This window comes from Cornus florida, unplaced genomic scaffold (genome assembly GCF_030987335.1).
Source record: "Cornus florida cultivar Cherokee Brave unplaced genomic scaffold, ASM3098733v1 CherokeeBrave_3.0.0_Hap2_Chr03, whole genome shotgun sequence".
In the NCBI taxonomy this organism is placed as follows: domain Eukaryota; kingdom Viridiplantae; phylum Streptophyta; class Magnoliopsida; order Cornales; family Cornaceae; genus Cornus; species Cornus florida.
In genome coordinates this window covers 52,009,442-52,020,557 of record NW_026775573.1, presented here as the reverse complement: position 1 = coordinate 52,020,557, position 11,116 = coordinate 52,009,442, and the positions used below count along the sequence as shown (strand labels likewise).

At 33.7% G+C, this 11,116-nt stretch overlaps 1 protein-coding gene across 1 annotated transcript; it reads left to right on the top strand.

Moving 5' to 3' along the window:
* Window positions 1-597: 597 nt before the first annotated feature.
* Window positions 598-10,390, top strand: LOC132300520 (cell division control protein 2 homolog). Its single transcript, XM_059797631.1, has 9 exons — window positions 598-1,138; window positions 3,525-3,584; window positions 3,664-3,848; window positions 7,557-7,677; window positions 8,185-8,358; window positions 9,303-9,463; window positions 9,562-9,637; window positions 9,739-9,813; window positions 9,991-10,390. Exons 2-9 carry the CDS (start codon window positions 3,573-3,575, stop codon window positions 10,078-10,080), a joined length of 894 nt encoding a protein of 297 aa, XP_059653614.1. The 5' UTR covers window positions 598-1,138; window positions 3,525-3,572; the 3' UTR covers window positions 10,081-10,390.
* Window positions 10,391-11,116: the final 726 nt, after the last annotated feature.

The window sequence follows — 11,116 nt, the reverse complement described above, 5'->3', positions numbered from 1 at the left end:
CGTTGGCATTTTTGACGATTCTATAATTATTTTAATTTAATAAAATTGGAATTTAACCATTTTTAACTGCATTCACACAATCATTAAAAGGACCTTTTGTCCACAACTTCCACTTTGTATTTTTCCGCTAGAACGTGTTTTTTTTGGTTGTTACGTGATTGATTGTGAACCATACCATACCAAATTTTTGCAATATTTAAAAATAAAACGCAATGATCGGAAGATTGTAAAAACAAAAACAAAAAAGAAATTATATTACTCCCATTTTATATTGATTTTAGAAAGAAAAAAAACTGCTACAATTGTTTAGTTATAGTAACAAAAACAAATAAAAATAATTTTTTTTAGCTTTTGGGATTAGATTTTTTCTTTGTTTATTTATTTATTTTTAATTGAAGCATGTGTGTAATTATGCAAAATTTAAAAAATGCTTTTATAGTCACTTATGTCCATTTTAAAAAATTTAGCAATAAAAATATAATCCACTTTGCATCGAAATTCTATGTATTTTTAATAATATAATAGATGTAATAACAATTGCACATTGATCGATATATTTTAAGTATATCGCAACATAAAAGAATAATAGATATTACATATTAAAATACAAAAAAAAAAAAAAAAAAAAAAAAAATCTCGTGCACAAGAAACATAGGAATTTCAAGAATTATTAAGGACGGATTTGAGGCCATTTTCTGTGTAAATTTCGAAATAATAGCATGAAATATGTATTTGCAATTCTCAATTTTTAATTTCACTTCTTAAACTTTTATTTAATCCCCAATTCTTTACCTTCAAATCCATTCGTTTATAAATATAAAAATTAAAATTAAAAAATGTTGTGGCAATCACGATCATCATGATTCGTTGAAGGCAAAACAACATTCAAAATGCATCCAACGATTCTGAGGGATTGGATGATCGAGAGCAATTTACAAGCGCTACACCCCAGCATCTCCTCTCTCTGATTTTGGAGGGAAATGCTGTTACGCCTCTGTGTGTGTGTGTGTGTATATAAGATTCTCTCTCCTCATTTCAACAGATTTTCGCTTTGAAGCTCTCTCTCTCTGCAACTATAGTTCGACTTCGAAAACAATCGGGAAATTAGGGCAAAACCGGTGATCGTCACTTTCTACAAGTAAACTCTCTCTCTCTCTCTCTCTCAACACACACTTCCACACAGACACACACACATATCATCTTCAATTTCAATTCTATCTTCAATTTTTATCTTAGTTTTAAGATTTCTTTAACTCGAGCTTTGTCAGATCCTTACGATCTATTGATTACGATCTCGTGATTGCGATGTATGTCTGTGAAGGTCGTGTGCGTATACACACACATATAACATCTCCAATTTGATGTATATATATATATATATTCTATATGCATAGATCTGTATTTATACGTCTATGAGATGACGATGATGATGATTTAGGATGATTTTCTGTAGAAACTTTCTAGTTGTTTTATGTTCTAAATTGAATCACTGTCCTGATATTCTGATTACACAAGTTGTTAAAGAACTTGTGGCTTATAGTATATAAAGTTCCTATGGTGTGTGCAAGATATATATGTTCATTAACAGTACATATTATAATTTCCTAGGTTTTCATAGATGGAATATAATACACTTGAGTAAACAATTGAAACATTTGAAGATAGAATTCAGAACGTTAGAGATGAAATTATCATCTGCGCATTGAATAATTTTGTAGTTGATCTTAAATTATTAAACAGTTAATATGTTTTGCGATCTCAAGCCGCCTTTATTTCTGTGGAATTGGTGAGGAAGACGGCATTTTGTATTAATTTGTGTACCTTCCCCTATGCGTAAATTTAAGTTCCCATTTTATTGACAGTGTTTGCAGCTGGGAGTTTTGATGTGAAATTGTCTATGACTTCTGCCATCTTTGGAAGAAATAAATTGCAGAGCTGTGAATAATACTAGTAATAAAAGCTACAGGGTGCTTTACGGGATTAAGGAAAAAGTGTTTGGACTTTGGATATAGTTGTCATCATTTCTTTGGTTCGTTACTGGTTGCTAGTGTACCTATGACTTGCTTTGTACTTATATTTATTTTATATATATATATATATATATATATATATATTGTTACCTACCAAAATAAAAAGTTAGAAAAAGAAAAAGAAAAAAGAAACAGAAAGTACTAAACATTGAAGTAAGTTCATTTGATGATATTTTGATTAGATCTCAACAACTATCAGACTGAACTTTACTACCATAATATATATTTTCTCCTTCCTGTTCCCATTTTGGTGTTCTTACATTTCCCACCATTTATTTTTGTGCTCTTAATATTATTCATGCTTCTCATCTAGTACAAAGAAAGTGCTGCTCTCTCGTTTCCACTTGATGAATTAAGTTTTTAGGCTCTAAGTCTATAGACAAACTAATCATTAAAATGGCTGAAAAAGGCTGCTGACATTTGAGTCAGGTGAATTGTTACTATTTTTTCTATCAGTCAGGTGAATTATTTGTTCCTTGTGTTTACTTAAAGATGCATTCTGTCAGCATGGAATAAATAGAAAATAAAAGTGAAGGAAAAACTGTGGACGCAAAAAGAAATACTGTTTCTTATTAATAGAAAAGAAAAGTGAAGGAAAAACAGCAGATGCACAAAGAAATTCTGAGAAACAGTATAGTGACTCGGTAATGAGTTTTTTGGTGCTTAGCATCTTGCTAAATAAGATTTCTTAGGAGGTTCTGGAGGTTATGTGGGCAATGGTATCTATAGAAAGAGGTGAAATAAGAATAGTGGGATGTATAATATCAATATTTAATTTATTAATAATCTTGCAACCTTTTGACATTTTGATTTCTGTAGCGATTGGTTAAAGAAAATGTAAAATATTTCTGCAGCGGAAGGAATAAAATGGGAGTTTTGGGTTTACTCTCTTTTTAAGCTAGGTATATTAGTGTTTTATACTTCAGGTGGTAATTTAACTAGTGTCGGAAGAACAGATATTTTGAAGAATATTATGCATGATAAATGACTCTACAACACATGCCCCAAGAAATGAAAAGGCAAAAAGGACATTTGTTCCCGATTGGATCTAATGAATTCCAGAAACTAATTTTTATAAATTTCTTTCATGTTTGTCCATCCATGGCTCCCTTTGGCATGTCTAGCACTGACTTCTTTGTTCAGGACTGAGAGTTTAGATACATTTGTTTATGGATAAGCACTCATTGCATTTCTGGCTTTTAAGTTCTGGTCAAGTGTCCCTTCAAATGTTTTCTTTTGGCACATCTGGTTTCATTTCTTTTTCTATTTGTAATGGTTAAATTTTTGGAAGTTCCCGAGTTGATTTCTTTGTTCATTAGTTCATTTCTTTCTTCTCAATGCAGATTTGTGGTTTGCAAGCTTTTGAGTTTCTTTGTATTTCATGACTAACAGCTGTCCTATTTTGAGGGTTAGCTTGATTTTATGTTAACATATCCATTTATTTTCCCTTGTTAATTGACCGTTTATTAGTTATCCATTTTCCAATTTTTCCAGATCAAAAACTTCAGTTTTTCTATTTGGTGGTCCTGTTTGACTTGATAAATGGACAAGAAGGTAGGGTTTCTTACTTCTAGTTTACTTTGATGCTACTCCAAGTCTCCTTGCATGGTTGCTCATCCATTTGGATTTGCAGTATGAGCTGATTGAGAAGATTGGAGAAGGCAGTTTTCATGTGGTTTACAAGTGCCGTGATCGCGTGACCAAAAAGACTTTTTCTCTGAAGAGGATTTCCTTTAGAGGTGAAGAAGAAGGTGTCCCTAGTTCAGTAATAAAACAAATCTCGCTTTTGAAAGGACTGGATCATGTCAGTATCATCAGGTGATACTCATTTATTGTAATTGTTATGACAAATAGCCAATAATGAGATGAAAGAGTAATGTTTAAAAAATTGATAATTTTTCCTCTTCTTGCTTCCTCTTTTTCTCTTTTTTCCATTGATACTTGGTTAAGAAAGTTATGGAATCTTGGTGCAAGTTACAAGACTGAACTTTTTCTCTCTCTTAACCAATCAAAAAGAAAAAAAAACAAATTAAAATACCTCTGCCTTTTTTATATTAAGAATTGGTGAATTAATTGTTGATTTCTTTGGAAGTTTTGAAGTGGGCGGGTGGGGATGGAGAACGTCCACCTAATGCAGAGAATGAATTTGTCTTGTATAATGCCGTGTAAATAGTATAATCGCGTTTTTTTTCCTAATGACAATTGATCACGAAAATGCAAAACTTAGGATACACTTGGTTGGTGTCAACGGTTGCTCCATAGTATGCCACCTGCCATGCAACAGCAATATTGTTGAAAATTAAATAATATCTTTTGTAACTTCGTTCATACTCTCTGCACCTTACAGAATTAGTACTCAAAGTACAAAAGTATCTGAGTACCTTTAATGGTTATTTTTTCTTTTCAATTCTCTTTGTTGACTCATAGGGGTGTCCTCACCCTTAGGGTGAGACCATTCTCCCTTCTGACAATTGGCAGGTCCCAATGTGTCATTATGTGAGGCGTCAAACCCAGGACCTCTGCCTCGTGAGTCATGTTCTTGGCCAACAACTCCACCCCCTTGGGGTTACCTTTAATGATGTTTGCGTATTCTATAAGCAGAGGCGTGTATCCAATAATTAATAGAAGTATAAACAGTTTTGAACTTAATTTCAACATGCCTTTAGATGACTTATATATGTGTGTGTGTGTGTGTGTGTGTTTGTGTTTGTATATATATAGTCATGTGATCTGGTCTATCTGAAGGCATATCATTCATAGAATCATAAGCATTCATATCTTTTCTCACCTGCTCTATCCAATTTTTTTGCCACTTGTGTTGTTCTCTTGGTTTTCCTGTTCTCTTGGTTTTCCTGTACTTGAATAAAACGAGTCTCACATATTTGTGCATTCTGTTAGTGTTTGTTGCATGTTGCACCTCCATTTGACTTTTCTTGTCTTTCGTTTGATGTTTACCTCCTCTAACTTCTCAAGTATGCCATTTTTTCTTTTGATTATGAATATGATAGAGTCTATGTAGTGTAAAATCTTCAGATGATAAATTGATTTTTGGCCATCTGTTTTCGTATCCATCAGATAGAAATTATTTTGATTTAGCATGTATGAAGTACCAAAATCAAATCTTATTAAACCATGTTAATTTTTTTGCCAACAGTGAGGTATTACTTTCATTTAGAGACTAATCACATAAATTAATTGCTTACATTTAAATTACCGTATTAGTTATCTCATGCTGATATATCATTTCTTGGCAACACTTACATTTGTGAGACTAGGAATTTATGCTACTTTCAGAGTGCAAGGTTTGGTTCCATACTTGTCCTGAAATGCTAGGGCTAATTATTTATATGCAATGTAAGATTTGGTTTAGTTATGAAATAAAAATTAAGTCAAAGAAGATTTCCTGATCGTTTATTCTTTTTAGAGCAGTGATACTCGTCTCAAACACGAACTAATAAAATGTGGTTTGTGGTATCTTCTTTCTCGGGACTCCTTCTTTCTTTAGACTCAGCTACAACAGATATTCTGCCATCACAACACTGAATCCCCAACCTCAAACATCACTACTTCATCAGCATCTTGCCCGACTCCTTCACCTGATCTGGCCAACCTCCCCTGCCTCAACAACTCGTCCACTAATATCCATGCAGTTCTGGACTTGATCAAGAACATCAAACCAGTTCAAGTATGCTTGAAATTGTCTTGACAATTGCCAATTTTATGGAAGGGCAAAACTTGGAATCCTTCCATGAAGATTATAATTTTTTTTTCCCCTTTCAAATCTTCTTGATTCTTTCCATAATACATTTCAGAAAATGATTGTCATAATTTTGGATATAGATGTTGAAACTCATGGAGGTCCAATCTCCTTAAAACGTAGACTTTCATACTGTAATGGTGCAATGATCAAAACGTAGCAAGATTAGGTTTTCCAAAATGTGAGGGAGAAAATAGGTGTTGCACATACTAGTGATAAGCTTAGAGAGAGTAGACTTAGGTGGTATGGACATATACACAAAAAATCTATATATGCACTGGTGAGAAGAAATAGTATAATTTGCATAGAGGGTATGAGGCAAAGAGGGCTCCCGAAAGTGACATGAAATCAAATCATTAGAAATGACTTTAAAAAGTTAAATATTAGAGGAGAGATGGCTTGTAATAGAAAATAAGGAGAAAGAGAATTCATTTATTCATATGGGATTAAGGCAAGGATAATGATGATGATTAGGGTTTTCCTTTTTCAGTGGAGACCAGGTTCCAACTACGGTTGGACAAATTCATCAAAACATCACCATTGTTCTTATCTTATAGGATGATTTTTTGTTATCGGAGAATTGTTTTATCCATGTAATAAATGAATAAACAAATTGCTCTTAATTACCGATGTGGAATAGCCACGTCATTCATAATATAGATCACAAATTTTCTTTTGTGTTTTTTAGTGTTATGTTTCGTTTTGAAGCTTGCAGTTAGTCTCATAAATTTTAACCCTCGAGAATCAGGTAACTTCAGAACTGTTCTTGTTTTCCTTTCAGCATAGTGAGAGATGGCAATAAATGTTGCAACTTTTTAGTCCTTGGATAACTTATTTAGTTTTTGCTTTGTCTCTCTCTTCTTCTCTTGGGACACTTTGAATGTGTATGTGTGTTGTTGTTATTATGAGCCCCAAATTTGGTGAATTAATCACATTTCTCAGAGGCAAAATCATAACTTACAGAGTCACAGGGGGCGAATGGTCCCATTGTGTGTCTATAGAACTAGAAATGAAAACTTATAAATCTAGAATTGCGTCATTGTAGAAAATGAAAGGCTTCATCACTTTTTGTGATAATCATTACAAACCTGTCCATAAAGTAACAATCAAATTTTATGACATTGTTTTTAAGATAACTCCTCTCTCTCTCTCTCTCTCTCTCTCTCTCTCTTTTCCCTTGTAATGGCTCTATTTGAGGCGATGGATGTATTCCTAGGAATGCTATATATTATCTAGAACTCAATGGGGCCATTGTATTCGTGTGGGAGTCGTGGGAGTTGCATGGCTTATCGGAAAAATAGTAATAATACTAATCTGTGTAATGGTGTTTCTACAATAATTTATATTTTTCCTGGGTATTATTTGTGATGTATTAATCTTGATACCTTGTGTATCATACAGTACAACAGACATTTCTAGATTTCTTTTTGGCATTTTATGCTACATCACACTTCTAAAAATACTTGTACCAAAATGAATATATTAAGGAGGGCTAACTTTCCATTCTCTTTTAATTGTTATTCTGGTTGATGGATGTATGTAGAACTTGATTGTCTCATGAGTATAGTGCGTCATTCAGAAAGGCCCTTATCTATTTATTATAATTAAAATTTTATTGATTGAGAACAGTAGGAAATCTCTTGTGTTTGATTTATCGTTATATTTTTCTATTAACTTTCTTAATTTCTTGAACATCTGACAACATGTAAACAGTATTAATTTTGTTATAAAAAAATATATAATATATATATGTGGAACTTTGGAAACAGGGTACTTGATGTAATAACCCTTGGGACACACGCGGATCTCATTTCTAAGTTTCAGGACCTTGACCTGTCAAAGTTCATTGCTTCTTATTCTGAGATTGCAAAGGATCAACAAATAATAAAGGTGGGTGAGAGCTTTCTGCTTGCGTTTCTGGAAATTGATGACTTCTGTCTGTGACTTAAAAATAAAGCTAGACTGGTGCATTGGTGAAACGTTATAGATGTTTATGACCTTTTCTTTCACTTCTACAGATCGATAAAGTTTCCTTTATTGTATGAATATTTTATATTTGACTCTAGCACTTTTCTATTGTTGTGACATGATAGCACTTGAGGTGGTTTATTTATAAATTCCATGATAACGAATCTTTTCAATTTTGTGTGGTCTGATAAAATTGAGTTATAACATGATCAGAAACTGAATAAGAACGAAGGATACTGACTAAAACTCCATAAGGTTTTCCAAATGCTCTTTTTTTATGTTTCTTCTTTGTTACTGTTTATTTATTTGTGTTTTTATAAATAATTATATATATTTTTAGTTGCAGTTTCGCAGTGTTTGTCTGCAGTTACTTTGGATAGTTAGTTGAGATGAGAATGACGATTACCTTTGAACATAATTTCTCTGCAGCGGTTTCTCTATCAGATTCTCTGTGGTGTTGCTTATTGTCATTCTCATAAAGTAATCCATCGGGATTTGAAACCTAAGAATTTGCTGATAGATATCGACAAAATGGTCATTCAGATTGATGACTTTGGATTTGCCAGGGCATTTGGTGTTCCTCTTACGAACTACATTGGCAAGGTATGTCACTGATCATTACAATTATCCTGTTATTTGTCCTTTTTGTATACCTGATTGTTTTGGTAAACAAATTTTCACTTGCCGAATATGTAGGCTTGGAAATTGCACAATTCGAATACCACAACTTAGGAGACATTTAGATATGCCTTTCTTTATAATGTATAACAATAAAGAAATAACTGGTCCCAAAAAATAAATGTTCTAGATTGCTCCTTAGGGGACATTTTTACATTATGCATTGTAATAAGAAATCATGTTTATGAAATTTGTTACGTTCGTTTTCCTTAATGTTGGCTCGGTGTTTTGGAGTGATGCTGAGATTTTTCCTTCATGGGCATCTAGATGTTTCCTGCATACCAAAAAATTCTTTTTCTTTTATTGATTTTATCAAGAAAAGCTGTAAATTGTAATGAAAAATTATTATGCTTCCTGAATGGGGTTGGTGGAGTGGAGTAATTCTAGTTCCACTTGGAAAACAAATGTGTTCATTATCTTTGTGAAACATTGATACTCTTATCATTGTATAACTAGATTAATACAAAAAAAAATAATAATAATAAAAATAAAAAGGTTATTCTCCTGAGTCCTGACATTTGGCGCAGTGACCGAGAGAAATTTGGGAAGTTCTCCTCTAGGTGTCTTAAGTTTTCTAAATCCATAGTAGTTGGAAAAGTACCATTCTTTCTCGATGTTGTTTGGATGATAAGAAAAAACTGATCGAGTACACTCTAGAGGTCGTGATTAGGACCTTACTAGGAAAGGAAGTCCCTTGCAAATGTAATGTTGATGGATTAGGTTCTAGTGGGGTTGTCTTTTCCTACGAAACGTATCAATACATCTTTAAATATACCATGATTTGATAACTTTTTGAGAAACTTTTCAAACATCAGTCGACTTGTTTATCACATTGTCTATGATTTTGATACGTTTGAAGTGCACTCCAGGACGCAACTCTAGGATACAAGGCACCCGAACTCCTCCTTAGCTCCAATTACTCCACTCCAGTTGATGTGTGGGCTGTGGGGTGTATATTTGCTGAGATGGTGACCCATCGACCTCTGTTCTGTGCAGAAAGTGAGATTAATGTATTGATGGACATATTCAGGTGCTAATAATTTAGCTCACAAAAACCAATTTTATGTGCATATCCATTTTCCATCTCAAGTTCAGCACTCATATTGACATCTACATTCCTGTACGAAGCTTGTTAGGTGTGCCAACTGAAGCAACCTGGCCTGGAGTGACTTCATTATGTCGCCACATTGCTAACGTACCCCCGGTAATAGAGATTTTGAGCTTGCTTTGTCTTTTTGATCTTCCTGTCACGGAATCTTCAAAAAGGTACCTTTCGTTCTCACCTTGTTTCTCTTCTGCCAACAGTTCCTCCCTCAATATACACGAAACCTTAGAGACGAGGTCGCTGGACTTGAACCTGCTGGATTGGATCTTCTTTCTGTAAGTTCTGATTTTGCTATACCTAACTAACTCTGTTTCTAACCCTGCCCTAGCAAGTCCGTCTGATCACCACTCATGTTAAATTAAGCTTTCTAGTTTGAAATGTTACTGCGTTTTGAAAGTGACGGAATATTTAAAATCTAAATTATATGTGGTACTTTGGTTATTGTTTTGCAGAAAATGCTGTGCTTGGATCCAAGTAGAAGGATTACTGCTGCTGATGCTTGTCAGCATTCTTACTTCGGAAAGGGCTCTGCTGGTACTTGATTCCCCATTCCTTCATCCATTTCTGTTGCTGGATTGAAAACTATAGCAATGCCGATATATGGTTTATATCAACACAAGACTCTATGCGGATTAGTTCATGCATGTACCATCACCATCTACGATGTTTGATGTGATTCTTCGTTTCCACTCAACTACGAAAATAAGTACATCACTTGCATAGGCACTATTTGCACTTGTTAGAAACTATTACGATAACAAGGTGTTGAATGTTGCTTATGGTGCCACTTTTTTAAACTCAGAAACCAAGTGCGAACGCAAAAAGAAATTATGGAAAATTTTCATTTTTCTTTGTTTGGTTGTCTTGAAATATTGTGAAGAAAAGATTACAGGAAAGAGAGAGGAAAGAATGTCATGAAGAGGACATAAAATCGGTGCTCTCATGAATGACTACTCTTTGCTTTCATCTATTTGTTGGTCTGCGTTAGTTGTACTGCTTTTTATCAGAGTTGGAGTATCTTGTTGGTAGCTTAATGATGCTATTTGGGATAGGTCCAGGGGAAAAAAAATGTGAATGGACAATCTTGGGAAAGCAGTATAGGGAATTTGTCTGGTTGATAGTTTTAGAAACACAATCACAAAAACAAAAACAAAAAAAAACACACACACACACACACACAAACACACATTTCCATTTAACAGCCTGAAAACTTTCTTCTTCTTTTCAGATAATTGAACCAAATAGATCCTGAAAACTTACTGTGTATGTGTACATAAATATGTGTGGTGGGAAATTGTCTTACATTTATGTTCTAAACAATCGAATGCTCGCTCGTTCAAAACAAATGGGTTGTTCTTAATGGATCAGCAATGGGATTACATAACGTAGGCTGACTAATTCTCTTAATGAGACTTAGTGAAGCAAATGCCGAGCACCAAATCAACCTCAAAAATTCCCAACTTTTGAAATCACTGTAGGGGCTCCTTTTGTAATTTTTTCTGCAAGGGATTACAATGAATGCTCCTGTAATTGACACTGCAGTTCTGATGGATTTAGCGATACTTGAGCTTCTGTAAT

What these genes read in the sequence shown, in the direction of transcription:
- LOC132300520 (XM_059797631.1), top strand. An exon ending in GTATTGATGGACATATTCAG is followed by an intron (nt 9,464 to 9,561) that starts GTGCTAATAATT and finishes TCCTGTACGAAG; the next exon opens with CTTGTTAGGTGTGCCAACTG. An exon ending in ACATTGCTAACGTACCCCCG is followed by an intron (nt 9,638 to 9,738) that starts GTAATAGAGATT and finishes TTCTGCCAACAG; the next exon opens with TTCCTCCCTCAATATACACG.